At 43.5% G+C, this 23,740-nt stretch overlaps 1 protein-coding gene across 7 annotated transcripts in view; it reads left to right on the top strand.

Annotated features, from left to right (window-relative positions):
• The window catches only part of myo1b (myosin IB), a 138,892-nt gene that overhangs the window by 23,195 nt on the left and 91,957 nt on the right, over positions 1-23,740 (top strand). For all 7 annotated transcript variants that reach the window (XM_024407347.2, XM_042319668.1, XM_024407379.2 and 4 more), the window contains exon 3: positions 1,207-1,322. In XM_024407347.2, the coding sequence (XP_024263115.1) occupies positions 1,207-1,322 (116 nt within the window). The remainder of the gene's footprint in view (positions 1-1,206; positions 1,323-23,740) is intronic.

Raw genomic sequence — 23,740 nt, 5'->3', positions numbered from 1 at the left:
TCTACTGTATATCCCTCCAGTCCCGTTGTACCACAATTATCTGAGGTATTCAGGGGGAGAAGGGAGTGTACATGCACTCATTATGGGAGGCTCAGAGATCATGGGAGTGTGTGCACTTGCGTGCTTTTCCTGTTAAAAAAGGCCATTGTCGCGTCAGCCTTAACTTTGCTTTAATGGCCCTGGTCGTCTAGCAGTGACCCTACCAAGCCAGCGTTTGCTTTTATTCTGAGCACTCCATTTGTCTTGTCCATTCTCGCCACGGGTTCTCCAAAGAGTCGATTATGCCTCCCATGTACTTTTTGACAATAGGCAGTGGGATGTGGTGTTGCCTTGGAAAGGTCTGGCTCTCCTGTTCTGAGTGGGTTATATAACTTCCATTTTAACAGAGTGGAGAGGATCCAGAGTTGTTTAGAACCACCTGAAAATGCAGTCCTCTTCTATCTCAATGTAAGGTTTACAGTTTGACTGATTCTTTCAGAAATGACATACTGTCGTCAGTCTCACACTGCAGTAATAAATGGAGCCGGGGAACGATGCCAAATGTGACGTTATTATGTATAATTTTCTTATAGTGTTTTTCTCAATCCTAATTTATGGAAATAAGATGTACTGTACATAGAATGCACTAAAAGAATGACCCCTGCTGCATCAAGCTGACCCATTTTCTTTCCGACAAAATCTGTTTCAATGACTTTAGTCCAGTGCCTTTATCAGCCATCACCATTTGGAGATGTAGCCTCACCCATACCCCCCTCTACTCGTGCCCACTACCCCTACATTCCTCTATCTACCAGACTCCCCTCTGATATGGGTGTCACGGGAGAAGCCGCATCCTGGGATTCCAGACATTTTTCCTTTGTTTTTAAGTCTCCCGTGCTGATGCTCTTTCCACTCCTTTCTAGCTCCCGCATACCTGACCAATGCTGCAGGATAGAATTCCCAGCTGGGAAGAGCTGAGGATGCAAAAATGAAACTCCTCTCACCTCAGTGCTTCCCTGAGAGCAGAGCTGAGCAAGACATCACTTTCAGACACCATAGCAGTATTCCTTACCTGAGAGAAGTTCTCTGAACACTAGTCAATCCATCACACCCTGATGTCTCTCACTCTACTCTTTATCGCTCTCTCTCTGCAGACCTACATAGACAGCGTAGTGATATATCATTTCTAATAATCATACCCTGGTGTCTCGTTCCCTCTCTCTGCAGACGTACATCGGCAGTGTGGTGATCTCCATGAACCCCTACAGGTCTCTCCCCATCTACACACCACAGAAGGTGGAGGAGTATCGCAACAGGAACTTCTACGAGCTCAGCCCACACATGTGAGTGCCTGGCCTAGGTCCTTCCTCCACCCTATCTTTGTGTAGTGCCGTCTACCTCCACCCCACTGCTGGCATGTTGTGTAGGATGCGTCTTTTTGTCCACGTTGAGGCCACGGGCAACAAAGCCCCTGTTTATAAATGCCTGATGTTTCAGGCAAAATGTCAAACACACAAGTGAACGGCATTGATTGGCGCACACAATCAGAAACATTTGAGCCCAAAAGACAATGCACATCTCGGCCAGTAGGTTGGCGGAGAGGTTTTTGTTTTGCCTCCTTTTGAGTTCAGTTTACTGTTCCCTTTGTGATTTCCAAGGACCAGTATGGTTTAACTACAGCTCAACCAAATTAACCAGTATTGAGAGAGAGGATTTGTGCTGTGCTCTGTCCCACACACTAGACCTTGTTTTGGGGTACAGACAGTTGGGTAGTGAGGGGCCCCTGGAGGGAACCCCTCCAGCAGGTGGCCATCTGCCTGTCCCTCCACAGCGGTGCCGGAGCCAGCCCAGAGGCCCTGCTGCACAGCTCTGACACAGTAAAACAAAATAGGTTCCCTGCTGGTCCTGCTGCTCTGACACGGTAAAACACAGTAGGTGCCCTGCTGGTCCTGCTGCTTTGCCACAGTAAAACAAAGCAGGTGTCCTGCTGCTCTGACACGGTAAAACAAAGGCCAACACTCGTCAATTAGCTTCCCTGCCTGCCGTATCCCTGGGCTGGAGCAGACACTCCATGGATGGGAGGGCGGGAGTGGGGGAGATCCCTTAGCTGTTCCAGCACTGACTGACTCGTCACAGAAAGACAGCCAGGCAAATGAAAGGGTATTTTATTTATACTAGAGCGTACGCTTCAAAGGGCCTGCTCCTGTTCCAGAACCCCCTCTTTCTCTTCACATGTGGTGACTCAGCAGACAGCAGGACAGTCAAACAGGGCAGATGTGTCCAGCTGTTTCTTTTGGCAATCTCTTTCCTTATAAGATGTTTTCCATTCTCTCGGCCTCCAGACCCAATGCTGCTCTGTTCAGTCTTTCTCTCGCCTGCAGTTTCTCTTCCACTAGCTTCATCACTCTTGTTTAAAAGAAGTGCTCTACTTCCTCCTCTCTAATGCTGATATCAGCCTTCAGAGGCCAGGGCCCACATTGCTCTTGGATCTGGAGCCATGCCTGGGCTGATCCAGGGCATCTGTTTTGCCCATCATGGCACAGAAGCAGAGCTCTTAGATGGGGAGAGAGTGATTGATAACCGAGGCCCTAGATTTATAGGCCCATGGGGCTCTGGGCTCAACTTGAGACAATACACCATTGCAGGCCATCATAGGGCCCATTGAACAGTAAAGATGAGTTGGACAGTCAACACTTCATTCCTCTCAGTAGAGATTACAATTTCAGTAACAGTTGCCAGATGCAGACACACACTTCCACCCCCAACCTGTTATAATTTACACTGATCTTCGGATTAAAGTGTTGTCTGTCATTATACGTACATTAAGTCCACCTTACTCAATCTGCATCTCCCAGTGCCATGTCTGATCCTTTCCTACAGTACATTATGCATTCAAGGTTGCTACTCAGTAGGTTTTCAGCTCTCTTAAAACTTCTTATGGCTTACATCCCGCTAACGGGATCGATATGACAACAGCCAGTGAAAGTGCAGGGCGCCAAATTCAAAACAATAGAAATTCCTCAAATATACAAGTATTTTACACCATTTTAAAGATAAACTTGTTGCTAATCCCACCACACTGTCCGATTTCAAAAAGGCGAATGACGAAAACACACCAAACGATTGTTAGGTCTGCACCTAGTCACAGAAAAACACAGCCATTTTTCCAGCCAAAGAGAGGAGTCACATAAAGCAGAAATGGAGATAAAATTAATCACTAACCTTTGATCTTCATCAGATGACACTCATAGAACTTCATGTTACACAATACATGTATGTTCGATAAAGTTCATATTTATATCCAAAAATCTCAGTTTACATTGGCGCGTTACATTCAGTAATGTTTTGCTTCCAAAACATCCGGTGATTTTGCAGAGCGCCACAGCAATTTACAGAAATATTCATCATAAATGTTGATGAAAATACAAGTGTTATGCATGGAACTTTATCTAAACTTCTCCTTAATGCAACCGCTGTGTCAGATTTCAAAAAAGCTTTATCGAAAAAGCACACCATGCAATAATCTGTACGGCGCTCAGACACAAAAACAAGCCATACAGATATCCGCCATGTTGTGGAGTCAACAGAAGTCAGAAATAGCATTATAAATATTTGATTACCTTTGACGATCTTCATCAGAAAACACTCCCAGGAATCCCAGTTCCACAATAAATGTTTGATTTGTTTGATAAAGTCTATGTCCAAATACCTCTTTGTTAGCGCTTTTAGTACACAAATCCAAACTCACAAGGCGCGGGCAAGTACAGGTGAAAGTTCAGACAAAGTCATATTACAGTTCGTAGAAACACGTCAAACGAAGTATAGAATCATTCTTTAGGATGTTTCTATCATAAATCTTCAATAATGTTTCAACCGGAGAATTCCTTTGCCTGTAGAAATGCAATGGAACGCAGCTAACTCTCACGTGAGCGCGTGTGATCAGCTCATGGCACTCTGCCAGACCCCTGACTCAATCAGTTCTCATTCCCCCCTCCTTCAGTAGAAGCGTCAAACAAGGTTCAAAAGACTGTTTACATCTAGTGGAAGCCTTAGGAAGTGCAATATGACCCCATAGACACTATATTTGATAGGCAATGACTTGAAAAACTACAAACCTCACTTCCTGGTTGGATTTTTTTCTCAGGTTTTTGCCTGCCATATGAGTTCTGTTATACTCAGACATCATTCAAACAGTTTTAGAAACTTCAGTGTTTTCTATCCAAATCTAATACTAATAATATGTATGTATTAGCAACTGTGCCTGAGTAGCAGGCAGTTTACTCTGGGCACCTTATTTATCCAAGCTACTCAATACTGCCCCCAGCCATAAGAAGTTAAATCCTCTCAGATAGACAGGTTATGTTGAAAGATGCCAATCTAAAATGGTTATCCGTATCGGCTGGGGGTAGATCCAGGTGACACAACATGCATGTAAAACGCTGACTCAACTTTTCCCAATGTTTCTGAATGTACTGAATGTTATATATCATTTGCTAGTCAGACATAGTTTCTTGTTCATAGTCAAGAGTTATAACATGGCAGGAAAATCTCACCTGATGCTAAGCTGTTAACTAAGAGGAGTATATACGGTAAACACAGCTGAACAGCGCAACAGTTCACTGCTCTCCTAGGATGAGTCCCAAATGGCACACTCTTCTCAATGTAGTGCCCTATGGATCCTGGTCAAAAGTAGTACACTATGTAGGGAATAAGATGCCATTAGAGACACAACCCCTAGTTTGGTTTCAGCCTAAAGGATTAGTCCCTCTGAGGTCCTGAAGTGGCTGTCTGTCGTGGCCCAAAGCAAAACCCTCCATAACATCGATCTTAATCTTGTCCCTATCAGGCCATCTGGACTTGTCATTCTGTCTTTGTTTTGCTGACTGACAACCAGCTCTGTGTAACATGAGACTACTGAGTCCAGACCACTGCCACGTTAAACCTGTCTGTCACGGTCTCACCACCACTGAAAACTATGAGGAAATGACATTCAGTGCTGAACATGACTGGAGATGTCAGTCACTGCTACAGCTCAGTGTTACTTGAGATTCTGTATGACAATTTTGAAAGTAATTGAGGATCATGATTCACAAACAACATTCATTGGATGCGCCGCCATTTTGCTTCCTTAGATACGATCTTAAGTTCTAATCACCATTTTCAGAGGCAGAGACAATGCAGTCACAGAAGGATGATATTGATGATCAACATGTGTTTGATGAAGTAAAAAACATCCCCCAAGGCAGCTGGAGATGGTAATCTGTGGTGGGGAAACCAATTTCAATAGAACATTTGTTTTTTCCTTAGCTTAGCTGGAATTCAAAACAGAGCAGACAAATATGTATCACTGCAGGCCATGGAATTTCACTGAGTTTGCAGACCGGGAGGTTTGAGCTTGAGTTAATGATCTATCTAAGCTATGTGATATAAATATGCTCTAGAATATTGATGCTGATACTGCGTGAGGAAAAGCACATAACATTCCTACTTGAATTATGCTTTATGAACAAGGCCCAGTAGTACATAGGCCACTATTTGGAAAGGTGTTGATTTTAATCTACAGCCATTTCCCTTGATTACCATTATCAGATCTACAAGACAAAAGACAACAGTGTGGGCTTGCTATATGACTAAGAGGAGAGTTGGATCAGCCCAATTGGATAGGCAGTGGGTATTAATGCAGCTTGTCGACAACTTAATAGAGAGGAAAGCATCATTGTGTGCACGTCCCAAATGGCACCCTGTTCCCTACATAGCACACTACTTTTCCCCGTTCAAAATTAGTACACTTTATAGAGATTTGGGTGCCATTAGGGATGCAGTTTTGACTATTTAGTTTACAGATGAATGAGCCGCTCCTCCCGAAAACCCTGTTTATTTTACCACACCAAACTGTGCTTTCAAAGGTCACCCGAGCCGTAAAACAACTTGATTTAAATGAAATAAGTAAATCTTAGAAAGATCTCCAAACATTCAGGTCTGCTCAGCTAAGTGGTCCTTTAGGTCTCCGACCCAAGGCCGCTTTGGGTATTTACATACAAAAAAAGATCACACGCTGAAACGTATAGGGAACTATTCAGACCCCTTGACTTTTTCCACATTTTGTTACGTTACAGCCTTAATCTAAAATTGATTACATTTAAAACAAATCCTCAGCAATCAACACACAATATACCATAATGACGAAACGAAAACAGATTTTTTGAAATTTTTGCAAATGTATTACAAATAAATAACACACCTTATTTACATAAGAATTCAGAACCTTTGAGACGCAATTGACTTGTAGTTTGCTAAAAAGGCACATAAAGACACAGAAACAAGATTCTCTGGTCTGATAACTCTTTGGCCTGAATGCCAAGCGTCACGCCTGGAGGAAACCTGGCACCATCCCTACGGTGAAGCATGATGGTGGCAGCATCATGCTGCAGAGATGTTTTTCAGCAGCAGGGACTTTGAGACTAGTCAGGATCAAGGCAAAGATGAACGGAGCAAAGTACAGAGAGATCCTTGATGAAAACCTGCTCCAAAGTGCTCAGGACTTCAGACTGGGGCGACAGTTCACCTTCCAAAAGGACATCGTCCCTAAACACACAGCCAAGACATCGCAGGAATGGCTTCGGGACAAGTCTCTGAATGTCCTTTAGTGGCCCGGCCAGAGTCCGGACTTGAACCCGATCGAACATCTCTGGAGTGACCTGAAAATGTCTGTGCAGCAACGCTCCCCATCCAACCTGACAGAGCTTGAGAGGATCTGCAGAGAAGAATGGGAGAAACTCCCCAAATACAGGTGTGCCAAGCTTGTAGCGTCATACCCAAGAAGAATTGATGCTGTAATCGCTGCCAAAGGTGCTTCAACAAAGTACTGAGTACAGGGTCTGAATACTTATGTAAATTATATTTCATTTTTTCATTTTTAATAAATGAACAAAAATGTTAAACTGTTTTTGCCTTGTCAGTTTGGGGTGTTGTGTGTCGATTGAGGGGGGGAAACTATTTAATCGATTTTAGAATAAGGCTGTAACAAAATGTGGGGAAAAAATCAAGGGGTCTGAATACTGTATAGTCTTTTCATACAAAACTAAACGCTCCAAAATGTTAACAAAAAGGAATCCAATATGTAAAGTTTTTTCGCTACTCACACACATCCTGACGTATAAGCGTAATTTTATAATTGTGACTATATGGATGGTAAGAAGCCATTAGTTAGTTCATCCATGTATGGTTTGATCCTACTGTCTAAATGATTATCCTGACTCACTCCTCAATGGATTGATTCTCACTTAAAGGGTTATAAAATTAGGAGAGCTGACAATGTAATTCCCAAAACATTTCAATTATTCAGGGAAGAACCCATAATGTGCCATGGTTCGTTTGTTCCAATCACTTGATTTAAGCAACATGACACTTGTTTATATAAAAAAAGACACTAACAAGGTGTTCGTTCATAGACTTTGCTCTTTCCAAACCAATGCTCTTTTTTTCCCCCATGCCAGAAATGGTTCCTGTTTCCCATTTTTCATTAGTGTTTGTGGGTTTGGAAGCTGATTTTCCAGGCGGGGCTGGGGCCATTGTGGCTTTCTGATTGGTTAGGCTAGCCTAAAGGGGATCAGTGCTAGGCTTTAATTAAGTAACATAGGGAGGTCTTCTGGTCCTTTCTTCCTAACCATAACCCCTCTTCTGTGCTCTTATCCCCTCTTCTGCTCCCCTCCAAACCCTAAGGGCTCAGACTCACCAAAAGCGTTTGCTGGCCGAGAGTACTTAGCACCTCCTGAATGTAATTTGCAAACTGAGTGCGCATCGATTTTACATGTAGAAACATTTAAAAAATGTTGGCTGTCAGAAATCTACATCGGTGGTCCCTAAAACACAGTGCACTGAACGATCGGTAGATGAACGATAGATCCACATTCAGTGCGATGTGTGTGAGCCTCTCTTCTCTGCTCCCCTCCAAACCCGAACCATCTTCTGCTCCCCTCTCCCTCAGAATCCTCCTAACCCATCCTCTCCCTCAACTCCTCTAGTTGATCCTCATTAGACTTAAACACCATATAACCATCAGTAGGAACAAAACTGATGGGCAGACCACAGCTGTGTCATGCAGGGTTGAGGGTCCTGTTCATTAGGGCACACAGAAACGACAGCAAGTGTTTGTTATTGGACAGGTGCATGTTCCTAGTACCACTGCTTCCATTTCGTGCCTAATGAGCATGACCCAGGTTGCCTGGCTGCCCCCTGGCCATTGGTGTTGCCACGGTAGGGAAAACTGGCACGTATTTCAGTGCCAGTGTTTCAGTTCCACTCATCTCTTAAAGATTCATCTTTAGGAATGGAAGGAGCAGGCATAGTCATTAACTAAATTAACAGAAGCTGTTGCATATAAATAAAACCTTTTTATAGGTTGTTGTATCACAGCCGGCCGTCATTGGGAGTCCCATAGGGCAGCGCACAATTGGCCCAGCGTCGTCCGGGTTTGCCCGGTGAAGGCCGTCATTGTAGAAAATAATTTGTTCTAAACTGGCTTGCCTTGTTAAATGAACATCTTAAAACTGTATAGTCTGCTAACTCTCACTCTAGCTAGTGAGGAGGAGCAAGCCAAGGCTCTAGCCTGAGACTGTTAAGACTATAGGCCCTCAAGCTCTGCAGACGAGGTGTCTGCAGCTGTGTTGCCTGGGGTTTAACAGACAGTGAGCTGCGGTATGGTTCTAATGACCAGGGTTGGCCATCCTAGAGGGAGGTGGTAGGCCACCCCTGGTGTAGTCACCTTCAGTTTTATGACCAGTCCTGGGGTTGTCCAAGGAGGGTTGAAGTTACAGGCAGTTTAGTCTCCCTCCACTTCAGTCTCTAGGGATTCAGATGTGGTTCAATGATGCCAACATGTAAAGCACACAGTTATGGATTTTAGACAATGTATTTTTCTATGCCCATGTCTGTTTTGAATGGGATGGTTTTGTGAAAACACATACAATCATCTGTTCTAGCTCTTTTTGGCTTGGTTTGCTCTGTTCTGCTCGGAACTAAACATTTTCCAGCTGGGTTATTGTTCTATTTGAGTTTTAATATTACACACGAGATTAAGCAATAAGGCTTGACTGTTGAACTTCATGACATTCCATAATGACTGGTGATATATTGAGGTTTCTGTCCATTATTAATTCCTGGATCACGGCATGTTTCCTGCTGTGGTTTCTGAAGAGCCAAGCCCATCACTGTCATTTTATTATGGCCGGGCTAGCTGCCTGCTCTGCTTAAGGAAATAGCCTGTCTATGAGAAGTTGGCTGGAAATATTTAGCGCTGTTAAATGTGTTTAAAACATTTGATTTCAGTTTATTGTCCCTAATGAGGTAGTATTCTCTTTCCAGATTTTCAACTCACTGAAAACTGCCTGGATCGAGGGGAGTTTCAACCAAATCAAGAATATCAAACTAATTTCATTTATTGTTTTATGAATAGACCTAGCATAACAACTCACAATGAATGAAACTCTCTAGTCTACTTGTGAGTTTGAGCGGTGACAGATAAGACCACCCAGTGTGTTCTCTGAGGGATGTGTTAGGCTGGGCCCAGTGTGTGGATAAAAGGATCTTTCTGCCATTGAAAACTTTGGGCGGTTTGTCGAAGTGTTTTTTTGGGGGCGCGGAAGACCAGAGTTGAGGAAAAAATGTATTTCAGCTCATGAAACATGGGACCAACACTTTATATGTTGTTTATATTTGGTCCGTGTAATATGGAACTTACTACAGGTACTATTATAACTTACCCTCTAGTACTATTACATCATTATACCCTCAAACCTCCCCTATAGTGTACTTCCTAGTGTTCACACTTGCCTCTGTACACATCAGGGCCTGGCCCCTGGGAGGGAAGGGGCCCTAGGAGAGTACTGTAAAAGGCTGCAGCTGTGCTCCCGGCCTGGTCCTACTCTAAAGGGTTAAGTTGTCTCTCTTATTGGGTTCAACTGGCACCAGAGCCCATTACAGGGTAGATCAGTGATCTCACTCTGTATCGCCCTGACCACACCACAGACCAGAAGGCATCTATTTACGTAGCCCTCCTCCTCCCTCGGCTACCCAATGACAAATGTTGTCTGTTTTAATGAGACCTGCTCGTATATTAAAAGGCAGGTGTTGCCCCTTCAACACTCATCATGGTCTTTATAAAGTAATGGATTAATCAGTAATCTATCCTGCAGTGGCCTTGCAGATGGTGTGTCCTGTGTTTTGTATTTTCCCAGTGGTGTCCAGGCAGCCAGCCAGCCAGGCACAGATTGCGCTGGGCTGGTACAGTGGGGGGTGGTGATTGGGCCTGGGGAGTGTGGGGGGTGGGTTGTACAGCAGGCAGGGCAACTTAGTGTCCCCTGAGGGGATCATGTAACAGCTGTAGGTAATGAGACCCTGGTGCCCTCTCATGGCCCACACAACCCCACTCTCCCCTCATGGCCCACACTAGCAGTGTTCCTAGTAGTCGGACAAAACGAGTATCGTAACCGATATGGGCAATTTTTAGGTTAGTATCCGTGATTGGAAAAACACATTTTTTGGTGCCAGCGCGCATCTTTCTAATGCCAGTCAGTCTTGCGGTGTCCTATGTGGTCTAAATAACTCAACTTGCTGTCTGTAAAGAGAAGGGCGGGCTGTACGTTGACCCTGCTGCTCTGATTGGATAGAGTGAAGCTGAATTTCTCCGTCCACTCGCATCAATTTTCTTTGCATGTTTTCCATCAGATCATTTAGATTGCTGCTGCCTACTACTATGATAAATCACATGGCAATGTCATTTGCGATCAAGCTATCAATGTGCATAATATCTAACAAGTGGGGCAAGGTTAGGGAAAACATCTGAACTGCTGATGTGGATTCTAACTGAATGACAGCAAACCTGGCTGCCTGTTGAGGACACACACACCCCTTCCCTGCTGCTCCTAATCTACAGCTTTTATGCAGAGGTATTTTGCCAACATCTACTGTACTTAGGCATTTTTAAAACACTTACGGTTTTTCAGATCACGAGTATCATCAGATCTGACTATCAACTCTCAATTTACGGATTGGAGTATGGCCATATCAGAACACCCCTAGTCCACACAACCCCGCTCTCCCCCCACGGTCCACAGGACCCCGCTCTCCCCCCACGGCCCACAGTAACCCACTCTCCCCTATCCCGACAGACAGGCAGACAGACAGACGGACGAGGTCCCTCTGAATAGCAGCGTGGGACAGCATGGGGGTCTCTCGGATGGTAGTCTGCTCCCTGGAATGTAGACAGAGTTTCTGACACAAGGGATAATACAATGGCATTATTCATGTTAGAAATCTGATCCGGGAAAGGATGACAGAGTCCCAGAGAGCACAATTCATTAGCTAGCCCATTCTTCAGTGTTTGTCAAGGCTCAATTAGTATTCATATATTTCTATGTTCATTATGGATGATACTACATTGTTGGGACCTGAGCCCATCATTCATTTTCAACAAGGAAAGACGAAGACCAATGTCAAACCTGTGTTGTAATCACGTTACACCCAATATGGCATACTATACTTCCACTTGCAAAGTTGTGCTGGAGGTCATGGTTCAGATAATGTCTCTCTACTCACATGGTTTAGTCTGCAGACGGCCTGGAGTAGATAGGATGTCCTGACCATGTTCTGGGAACACAACACAACACAACTCTCTGTCTACTGGGTTGTGTTCAGTAGGCACAAAATAGATAAAAGCTGTTTACAAGAGTGATGTACTATCTGAACTTGTGCAATTAAGAAACACATTTTCATTTTCTGTTGCATAAGGTTTTTCTACGGTGTTACGTAATGAGCATTCCCATTGAGTATTGTCCCACCTCACCTCAGACCCAGTGAGCAGGTGCAGCATCCTGCCAGGGGCCACAACCCAAGGCTGATAGGGTTAGGATTTATCACCGGATTTAAACTGGTTTTCATGTTTTGATCTGAAAATGACATGGTCACTGCATGCTGCTTTCAGCCCATAATATTATTGCAGCCCGTGGGCCAGATATGGTGGAATGACATTAAACTTGTTGAGCCTTGCATGTATCAAGGTCTATTCCTCCGTGTTTCATAGAGAAAGAAGTGTCTTACTGCAAATCTAACACCTGCCAATCTGTAGAGGAGCACTTGCACACAGAGTGGCTTCAACCACATCAAATAGCAAACCCTGCTAGTGACTAGCTATTGAAAGGAAGCTTTTGATTGACTGTTCTGCATTCGAACAATGATGACATACACCTCTGCCAGAAATGGTGACTCCAGTCCTGAAAGCCCTCTCAGGGAGGCCCGAAACAACACGCTCCAGAGCAGAGGTTGGCAGTGTTTGTGTGTGGAGGTAGGTGTCGTGTAGGACGTAGGAAGCAGAGGGTGTTTAGACTAACCAGTATTACAGAGTACCACTCTGTTCAGCTCCCTCCCACACAGAGTACAGAGAGAAACACAGGGAGAGAGTGGGATGTTATATCAGCAGGTTCATTAAACTGGTATGCCACCTACAGTAGATGAAAATCATCCAGATCAGAGAAAGACCTCTTATGAGAATCACAAGCCCTGTGTTATCATCTTGGTGTTTATCATAGTCTGAATGATGCGTGAAGTTAAACGTTTCTAGCAGGATCGTTGTACTGCACTGAAGCCAGTGGTGGAAAAAGTACCCAATTGTCATACTTGAGTCAAAGTTAAGATACCTTAATAGAAAATGACTCAAGTCAAAGTCACCCAGTAAAAACGACTTGGTTAAAAGTCTAAAAGTATTTGGTTTTAAATATACTTAGGTATCAAATGTAATTGTTAAAACATACTTAAGTATCAAAAGTATAAATCATTTGAATTACTTATATTAAGAAAACCAGATGGCACTGTTCTTGTTTTTTATTTCATTACGGATAGCCAGGGGCATGCTCCAACACTCAGACATAATTTACAAACAAAGCATTTGTGTAGGACTTTAAAGTATTTTTTACTTCAGTACTTTACGCTAACAGGACTGCTGTACTGTACTGAGGCCAGGGGTTCAGAGCTGTATGTTTCTAACAGGACTGCTGTACTGTACTGAGGCCAGGGGTTCAGAGCTGTATGTTTCTAACAGGACTGCTGTACTGTACTGAGGCCAGGGGTTCAGAGCTGTATGTTTCTAACAGGACTGCTGTACTGTACTGAGGCCAGGGGTTCAGAGCTGTATGTTTCTGTAACAGGGACTGCTGTACTGTACTGAGGCCAGGGGTTCAGAGCTGTATGTTTCTAACAGGACTGCTGTACTGTACTGAGGCCAGGGGTTCAGAGCTGTATGTTTCTAACAGGACTGCTGTACTGTACTGAGGCCAGGGGTTCAGAGCTGTATGTTTCTAACAGGACTGCTGTACTGTACTGAGGCCAGGGGTTCAGAGCTGTATGTTTCTAACAGGACTGCTGTACTGTACTGAGGCCAGGGGTTCAGAGCTGTATGTTTCTAACAGGACTGCTGTACTGTACTGAGGCCAAGGCTTCACAGTAGTGATGACTGAGAGAGCCAGACATCTGGCACAAACCCTGGATAATAAGAACAGCTGCCTTGTCTGAGAGACCAAAGTCAAACACACAGACCCGGGCACTTGTGCCCATGATTAATCTAACCTCTGCTTTAAAAAAAAAAATGCATCCACTAGGGGTGAAACGGTACGTGTATTCGGATTGAACCGTTTGGTACAGGGTCCACGGTGCACGGTTTGGTACACACTGTGAACCGAACAATAAATTAATCATATATTATATCTATTTATTTCATTCATTCATTGATTTTTATTTTTTTGCATAAACCAATAGCGTGTAAATTAGCGTGGGAAAAATATCCACATAGTAATAAAGTTGTTTATAGTTGTCTGCAGCTCATTAGTTATTTCACTCCAGCGAGAACAGAGCTGAGAGTCCATCGTAGCAGCAATTAGCTTATGAAGGAATTCGCAGTTAGCTAAATGGAAAGGCGCAACATGGCAAGCATTGCCGAGCCACAACTAGAAGACGCCCCAGTATCATTCAGGTCTGTTGTCTGGGAACATTTCAGTTTCCCTGTAAACTATAACGGGGATTGCCAACGAGTGGTGGATATAACATCTACAACATGTAGGTTCTGTTCATTACCGATAGCCTGTTAGAGTGGTGGATATAACATCTACAACATGTAGGCTCTGTTCATTACCGATAGCCTGTTAGAGTGGTGGATATAACATCTACAACATGTAGGCTCTGTTCATTGCTTGTTAGCCTGTTCGAGTGGCAATACGAGTAACTTGACTGCTCATTTGCGCCAACATCACCCAAAATGCCAATCGGTGGGACTAGGTGAAAAAATTAAACTGCAACCACTTCTCCCCACAGCCTTAAGGCATCAATATGCGGCTGACTCCGGTAGGGCTAAAGAAATCAATGCAGCGATAGCAAAACGCATAGCGGCAGATATGAGACCCTTCTCTGTGGTAGAGAATGCGGGGTTCAGAAACATGTTTAAAGTGGTTGAGCTGCGCTTCACTATTCCTTCCCGCACACATTTTGCCCAGACATTAAATACCTTCCGTATACAAAAAAACAACTTGAGAGCGAGTCGTCAGAAACACGGCCTGTTACTCTAACACCAGACAGTTGGACGCCTAGAGCTAGAGAGAGCTACCTTACTGTAACGGCTCATTTCATTACGGCAGAGTGGGAGGTAAAAAGCCACGTCCCCTTGAGAGTAGTCACACCAGTGTAAACTTGGGAAGAGCTAAGGGAAGTTGGAGGGGGATGATTTAACGATTCCTGTGACCACTGACAACGCTAGAAATATTGTAAATGCAGTTGCACTAGCTGGATTGGGACCACAGATAGGATGCTTTGCTCACGTTATTAATCTAGCATCAGTGAATCCAATCTCTCGCCTCCTAGCAAAGATCAGGAAGGTGACTTCTATATTGTGACCCCTGGTTCAAGTCCCTGCTGCATCTGGATGCTGCTGCTCGTCTGAGAGTCTACGATGAACTCACAGGAGAGATTGTGACCGGGAACCAAGTCAAAGGTCAAGGCCATAGAGGAGGAGGTGACCGCATACAGGGAAGTGGACTGTATTCCCCTGGACGCTGATCCCCTTACATGGTGGAAGACCAAAGAGTTCATACACCCTCATGTTGCCATGTTAGCAAGGCGCTACCTGGCTGTGCCTGGGACCTCTGTCCCTAGCGAGAGTGTATTCTCCACATCGGCTGACATTGTCACAGCAAGCCGATCTGTGCTCACTGCAGATAATGTGGATAGTCTAATCTTCTTAAAGAAAAACTTTAAATCTGATGAATGTTTTAATTTTTTTCAAGTAACCAGTCTCAAGTGGTCCTATTTTGTTTAAGGCACTGCTATGTGACTTAATGTTGATATATGCTGCTGGACTATGCGCTCTTGTAGAAGTTCTGTTTTAAATGACTATATTACTTCATGTTATAATGCAGGCACTGCTTTTTTTTGTCCCTGTGTTTCCATCTGCTCCTGGGAACTCAAGCTACCCTGTTTACTATTATAATAAATGGAAAATCTAAATACAAATGACATATTTCGCAGGCATTTATTTTGTCGATGTATCGAAACCGAACCATGAGTTTTGTGAACCGTTTCACCCCAGTATCCACCCGTATACAGTTATCTAGAATTTTACTAGATAGTGATGGAGTCATGGTGATGGGAAATCATTGTACTTTAGACCCTTTGCTTTGTTTGCTTTATCGCTGTTGCAGGTAAATGAGCGCAGTGTTCAAAGGCCAATGAGGAAAAAGGATGCTGATAATATTCAGTTTCCAGTTACAATACAGTGATGACACTCAAAAAGGTCATAGTAATGTCAGGTTTTATGTTGTCCAATCAACAATTCGATCTGTCAGATGAGTGTTCCAACAGGGAAGTGTTTCCTGTTTTAAGTCCATGTCCACCCTAGTCATGGACTGTTCTCTCTGCTACCACATGGCAAGTCTAGGTCCAAAAGGCTTCTTAATTAACAGGTTCTACCCCCAAGCCATGAGACCTCTGAACAGATAATCAAAGGGCTACCCAGACCCCTCTTTTATGCTGCTGTTTTTCTTTTCTTTTTTTCTTAACTTAAAGCATTGTTGATGAAGGGCTTGTAAGTGAGCATTTCACTGTAAGGTCTACTACACTTGTTGTATTTGGCGCATGTGACAAATAAAATGTGATTTATGGACGGGGTCACAGGTGTGGCCATAAAGATACGGCCCTCTGTTCCGCTTTCATATGTTAACAGTACAGGCTACATCAGTTGTTTGTGCTTCCAGACACTCTTAGAACAGTAGAATTGTCAGGCGCTGTTTGTGTGGCAGGTTTTTCTTGCAATGTCTTCTAAATACCCGAGGGGTTTATGGTTGTTTCAATAACATTTATTTTACGGGGAATTTGCAGCCATCCATTCCATTTTATCCATCACACCTGGTTGTTGGCCTTTTACACACTTGCCCACGTCATGAACTTTCCTCCATGTTTTGGATTTGATAAACAAACAGGTATGACAGCATTGAATCCAAGATGTTTTTTTGACCAGAAAGTCCACGTGCATGTATGTATTTGCTTGAGGGCACTTCTCGTGTATTTAATTGTTGGCACTTGGAATGACATGTTGACTCAGATGGGTAGAATTCTCTGACGTGTGTGTGTGTGTGTGTGTTGGCGTAATGCTGTATAGGTGAAGGTAGAGAGGGATGAGGAGGCAGCAGTTTTTCTAACTGAGTAAGACTGCCTCCAGCCTCCTCCCACGCCACACCACATCATGCCCAGACAATAAAATTCAAATGTGATACCTTTGTACCTATGGTAACCGTTTCACAATCATCTGTATTTGTGGATACCGACAAAGCCTAGGCTCCAGACACAGAAAGGAACAGCCCTAGTCTCTCTAGCTTATGGCTCCAAAGAGGAGTATGAGGAAAGAGACTCACACTGACTGGAAAACGATTTCAGGAACATTATTACATGGTTTATTGTACTCTTGCCACATAGTACTTTAAAAGGGGTTGGTTCTGCCTCAGACTGTTTGCATTGGCATGGTGTGAATCGCAAATATTCTGATGAAACGGATGCAATTTATGGTGCTAAATGGCCTTCTCAGTGTTTATGAATATGGTGCGTTAGAAGCAGAAATATTATCATAGTGAACATTTTAAAGAATGCCAGTCAGAGCTCACATTGAGGCCCCAAATAGGCCTCTGTTGCCTTCCATGATTTTTACTTTGGCTTTTACTTTGATTAATTGTTAATGTAAACTTTCACGGTGCCTGCACTCAGGATACAAAGGATACAATTTTTTGTTTTGAATTATTTGACTATTTTTAAACAAAAAACAACCTTGCATGTGGATACAGTACAATGCCACTAAAATCATTGAGGATGACTCAAAAGGACCATTGTGGTCCTCGTGGAAATACATGAAAACAAAATATACACAGGATTATAACATGAAAACAAAATACATCTCAAATAATTTCATCAATAGGGAGGAAATTGTAAAAGGAATTAAATGGATAACCAAGTAACATTCATTGAAACAATGATACTTTCTTTAATCCTGTGCAGTTTTAAAGCATTTTGCCCATAACCCTTCAATGGTTTATCTCTAAAGAAATATAAATAACCAGACCGGTAACTGGGGGCAAGGACACGTGTAACTTGAAAAAACAGTTTGATCTGCACCACCCGGAGTTCAACTGGAAGCCAGTCCAGTTCCTTGAAATGAATAGACCAATGTGTGTCCTAGGGCGTCTACCAAATGAGTAGGAGCAGGTTTTCACCTGCACGTTTATAGATTTCTGTTGTGGCTTGATTAACCAGTGCCTTTATGAACCCTCCCTATTCATTACCAAAACCAATAATGTCCACCTTGATCTGTGTGTACCAAAACCAAGCACAACGGAATGGAGACAAATGGACAAGATTGATTTCAATTTAGCCTAGCTTGTTCCTTGTCCCCTTTGACAAACCATGAAGACTGCTTAAATTTCAGTACCTTAAACATCCATATTCATGGTAATGTGCATGTCATTCCTTTACTTTGAACTCTGACCTATGTTACTGTGTAGAGTATAGGACTGGGCGGTATCCAGATTTTCATACCTTCATACAGTTCCTGTACCATACTGTGGTATACAGTGTGATAAAATAAAAACTAGTGTAGCACCGATATTACATTTTTGGCTGATACTGATATCTGATAGTTTCCTTGCCTTGGATGTCTGGTGTGAACTTCTCTCTTGAGGTCATGCCACAGCATCTCAATTAGAGTTGAGGTCAGGACTCTGACTGGGCCACTCCAGAAGGTGTATTTTCTTCTGTTGAAGCCATTCTGTTGTGGATTTACTTCTGTGTTTTGGGTCGTTGTACTGTTGCATCACCCAACTTATGTTGAGAAATTGGCGGACAGATAGCCTAACATTCTCCTGCAAAATGTCTTGATAAACTTGGAAAATCATTTTCCCGTCGATGATAGCAAGCTGCCCAGGCCCTGAGGCAGCAAAGCAGCCCCAAACCACGATGCTCCCTCCGCCATGCTTTACAGTTGGGATGAGGTTATGATGTTGGTGTCCTGTGCCTTTTTTTTCTTCACACAGTTATATGTTCCTTCCAAACTACTCAACTGTAGTTTCATCTGTCCACAGAATATTTTGACAGTAGCACTGTGGAACATCCAGTTGCACTTTTGCAAACTTCAGACTTGCAGCAATGTTTTTTTTGGACAGCAGTGGCTTCTTCCGTGGTGTCCACCCATGAATTCCATTCTTGTTTAGTGTTTTGCGTATCATAGACTCATCAATAGAGATGTTAGCATGTTCCAGAGATTTCTTTAGTCTAGCTAACACTCTAGGATTCTTCTTAACCTCATTGAGCTCTTGCAGTCATCGTCATGAAAGACGGCCACTCCTAGGGAGAGTAGAAACAGTGCTGAAATTTCTCCATTAATAGACAATTTGTCTTACTGTGGACTGATGAACATTAAGCCTTTTAGAGATACTTTTGTAACCCTTTCCAACTTTATGCAAGTCAACAATTCTTAATCTTAGGTCTTCTGAGATCTATTTTGTTCAATGCATTTTTTATTTTATTTTTTTACCTTTATTTAACTAGGCAAGTCAGTTAAGAACAAATTCTTATTTTCAATGACAGCCTAGGAACAGTGGGTTTAACTACCTGTTCAGGGGCAGAACGACAGATTTGTACCTTGTCAGCTCAGGGGCTTGAACTTGCAACCTTCCGGTTACTAGTCAGGCTACCCTGCCGCCCCTCAGGTAATGCTTTCTGTGAATATCAAACTCAAATTTAATGATTTTTTTATTTTATAGGGCAAGGCAGCTCTAACCAACACCTCCAATCTTGTCTCATTGATTGGACTCCAGGTTAGCTGACTACTGACTCCACACAGCTTTTGGAGAAGTCATTTTTCCAACCTACTCTGTGAATGTTTAAATGACGTATTAAATATAGACAAGAAAAATACAATAATTTGTGTTAGTTTAAGCACACTATTTGTCTATTGTTGTGACTTCAAAGTTGATGACCAATTTATGCAGAAATGCAGGTAATTCCAAAGAGTTACCATATGTTTTCTTGCCACTGTATGTTATATAGGTATGCACATCAGCTTTGACATTGGTTATTCACATCGGAGTTAAACTAGACGGACGATACTGATGACATTTTTAGCTAATATTGTCGGATTCCGATATGTTCACCGATTTATTTTGTGCATCCCTAATAAAAACATTGACACAAAAAAGCAATTTATGCAGCAGGGATCTTGATCCAGAAGAGGATTGATTTGTCTCTGCTGTAATCAAGAAACTTTATGTTGGAAGCGAGTCTCTTAGTTAGCAAGCCAATTGCATAGCTGGAGCCCTGAGCTGGAGACAGATTTTTGTTGTTGTTGGGAGGGGGCTATTTAAACCAACAAAATGTGTTTTTGCTTGTGGCTATATTGGCAAATGTTACTCGTATTCATTCATCGCAGTGAGTCTAACACACCCACACGGTGCCGACTTCTGAAGAAAATGCACAGCTCACAAGTTCATCGTCTTAGTTGTCTTTTCCAAACAAGAATTTGTCCCAATTTTCACCAGTAGCTTTACTTCACATTTAAAGTGTAATATTTCACTGAGCAGTTGCATTGTTTTGACACATGAGATGTAGAAAAAGTACCCAAGCCGGCTAACCCCTCCTCGCTTCCTGGCGTGGGGCTGAGTAAACAGTCACTCCCTCCTCGGTGTGGTGGTGAGGAAGGGTGGACCATTAGACTGCTAGTCAGAACCACAGTGGCAGTGTCTGTAGTGTGATTTGAGCCCAGTGGCTGGCCCTCAGTAAGGATTCTGGGTCATGCAAAGGCCACTGCTTCCTGAGACATGTCAAGTGGTAGTTGTGCTATTTCAGCAGGACGTTGTTGAACTATGCCATCTTTGTCCTCTCTAGAGTGCTGGGTTATGTATGTGTGTAGATGGAGGACAATGGATGGTGTCTTGGGCTGTGCCCTTATTGTTTACTAGCCTAATGTGTCGAGTGTAAGAAGATGACATAGTTTAATTTAGTGTATTGTGTTATCAACATAATTGAATTTGAAGAGCACAACAGTTGAATATTTGGGAAAAATTCTGAATGAATGAGAGGGTTTTCTTAATGTGTTTGGCTCTTGACTTTGCCTAATGCCCACACTTTGCTTAATGTCTCTCCCTGCTTCCTTGAAAGTTCTTAATGGTAGAGGGGTGATCCAAATTGTCTGACGTTCATCTCTTTGAGTCCGCCTCAGTTTCTTTACCTTGTCAAATGTTATATTGAGGACTGGCACTTGAATAAACTTTTCTAATCTTCATGTAGTATTTCCATGCATGTGCTTGGGAATGAGGTGGCAGCCATTGACTGATGTAGGATGGAGACAACAGGACAGAAGGAGTAAAGCTGATTCATCATGCAGGGCCAGGAGAGACATGGAAAAGCTTTAAAGCCACTTTAGCACTGTTGGAGCTAAAAACAGCCCTGACTTATCCTCTGTTTCCAACATCCTGTCGTGAGAGAGAGAGAGAGAGTGTGTGTGTGTTTCTGGCCAAAGGAGGTGATGGGGGGGGGGGTTCCCCTCAGAACACAAGCCAGTCACGCACACATGTTACCCCAGAGGCTACACACACTCCCGATTGTCTGTAGGTTATGGCTATTAGCCAGGTGCTTGACCGTCAAATCTCACCTCTTAGAAAGCTCTCAATCATCCACTAAAGAAATATCTTTATCCTTTTGGGGGCCTGGGGCAGAATTAACTTAATCATCTGGTTTGTTCTATGACCAAATGCAATTCTAACTCAGCAAGGTTTGTGCTTTACCCCTTAGATGCTAGCCCTCGCAAGCATATATCGAGGTTTCTCATAGCCTAGTGTTTTGACTCTTCTTGTTTTGATCTAAAACGTCTGTCTAAGCAAGGTACTTTCTGAAGGATCAAACCAACAGCTTTATATTGGGAATGTTCACTCACTAAATTGCAGTGCAGTTGATCAAATCAAAGCCAGGACCCCCTGAAAGTATGATGAGAAAAACACATTGGTATATGTAGGCAGTCTCTTTTTGAGGATCCTCCAAACTACAATCAAAGTGCTTAGATTTTTATTCACCCTGTTGCAGACTTTCCATGTGTTATGTACTATTCAAGTTTGATACTGCAGCAAGTTACCCTCCATAAATGGCCTTCTATCCAGATGATGGATGAGAGCCTTGGGGAAAAGTGTTATATAAAAATATAAAATTATTAATTATTGATTGACTATTTATAGGCGTCCCGTGACGACATCCCCCTGCTGCATAAGTAATATTATCCTCCTGCTGCTCTGGATAATTGACTACCACGTAGTCAGATACTCACATGACCCTGTCAGATTGAGGGGCTCCTGAGTGGTGCAGCAGTCTAAGGCACTGCATCTCAGTGCTAGAGGCATCACTACAGACCAAGATTCGATTCCAGGCTGTATCACAACCGGCCGTGATTGGGAGTCCCATAGGGCGGTGCACAAGTGGCCCAGCGTCATCCGGGTTAGGGTTTGAACGGGGAAGGCAGTCATTGTAAATAAGAATATGTTCTTAACTGACTTGCCTAGTTAAATAAAGATACTCAAATGTGTCTGAACTGAACAAAGACCCTGGTAGTAGCACACCTCTTCCTGATAGTAGCCCTGTTTGTTCCCTGTCCTATTTCTGTTCATCCGCCTGGCTGCCGGAACCTGCATTTTGTTTTGGGTAGGTTGTTCCGAGCTCCAGTAGCCTGTCGTGACTCTGGACCCATTGTGTTTGTGTGTGTCACGGCTAAGGCTGACACAGTGGTCACATTAATCATGCCACCTGGACCCATGGCTGGAGCAGGAAAGGGTAGCTTCCTCTGTGACTCAGTGCAAGACATGGATATCCTGGAACCTGCCCCTGGAGAGCCACTCTGGTCTGAGCTGGATGAGATCAGAGCCTGCTACTGTATCAAATCAAAATGTATTTGTCATGTGCCTAATACAACAGGTATTGTGCTATTTCAGCAGGACGTTGTTGAACTATGCCATCTTTGTTCTCTCTAGAGTGCAGGGTTATGTATGTGTGTAGATGGAGGACAATGGATGGTGTCTTGGGCTGTGCCCTTATTGTTTAATAGCCTAATGTGTCGAGTGTAAGAAGATGACAGATAGTTAATTCATTTTACAGTGAAATGCTTACTTACAAGCCCTTAACCAACAATGCAGTTTTAAGAAAATACCTATAAAAAAAGTAAGAGATGAAAAATAATTAAGAGCACCGGTAAATAACAATAGCGGGGCTATATACAGGGGGTACCGACACAGTCAATGTGCATGGGCACTGGTGTTGAGGTAATTATGTACATATAGGTAGAGTTATTAAAGTGGCTATGAATAGGTAATAACAGAGTAGCAGTAGCGTGGGGGGGGGGCAGCAATGCAAATAGCCTGGGTAGCCATTTGATTAGCTGTTCAGGAGTCTTATGGCTTGGGGATAGACGCTTTTAGAAGCCTCTTGGACCTAGACTTGGCGCTCCGGTACCGCTTGCCGCGCGATAGCAGAGCGAACAGTCTGTGACGAGGGTGGCTGGAGTCTGACAATTATTAGGGCCTTCCTCTAATACACCCCCTGGTATAGAGGTCCTGGATGGCAGGAAGCTTGGCCCCAGTGATGTAGTGCCTTGCGGTCAGGAGCCAAGTGGTTTCCATACCAGGAAGTGATGCTACCTGTCAGGATGCTCTCGATGGTGCAGCTGTAAAACCTTTTGAGGATCTGAGGACCCATGCCAAATCTTTTCAGTCTCCTGAGAGGGAATAGGTTTTGTCGTGCCGTCTTCACGACTGTCTTGGTTTGCTTGAACCATGTTAGTTTGTTGATGTGGACGCCAAGGAACTTGAAGATCTCAACATGCTCCAATTCAGCCACGTTGATGAGAATAGGGACGTGCTTGGTCCTACTTTTCCTGTAGTCCACAATTATGTCCTTTGTCTTGATCATGTTGAGGGAGAGGTTGCTGTCCTTGCATCACATGATCAGGTCTCTGACTACCTCCCTATAGGCTGTCTCATCGTTGTCTGTCATCAGGCTTGCCACTGTTGTCATCAGCAAACTTAATGATGGTGTTGGAGTCGTACCTGGCCATGTAGTCATGAGTGAACAGGGAGTACAGGAGGGGACTGAGCACGCACCCCTGAGGGGCCCCCGTGTTGAGGATCAGCGTGGCGGACGTGTTACC

Source organism: Oncorhynchus tshawytscha, linkage group LG03 (assembly GCF_018296145.1).
Source record: "Oncorhynchus tshawytscha isolate Ot180627B linkage group LG03, Otsh_v2.0, whole genome shotgun sequence".
Lineage (NCBI taxonomy): Eukaryota > Metazoa > Chordata > Actinopteri > Salmoniformes > Salmonidae > Oncorhynchus > Oncorhynchus tshawytscha.
This window is presented reverse-complemented; position numbering and strand designations above follow the sequence as displayed.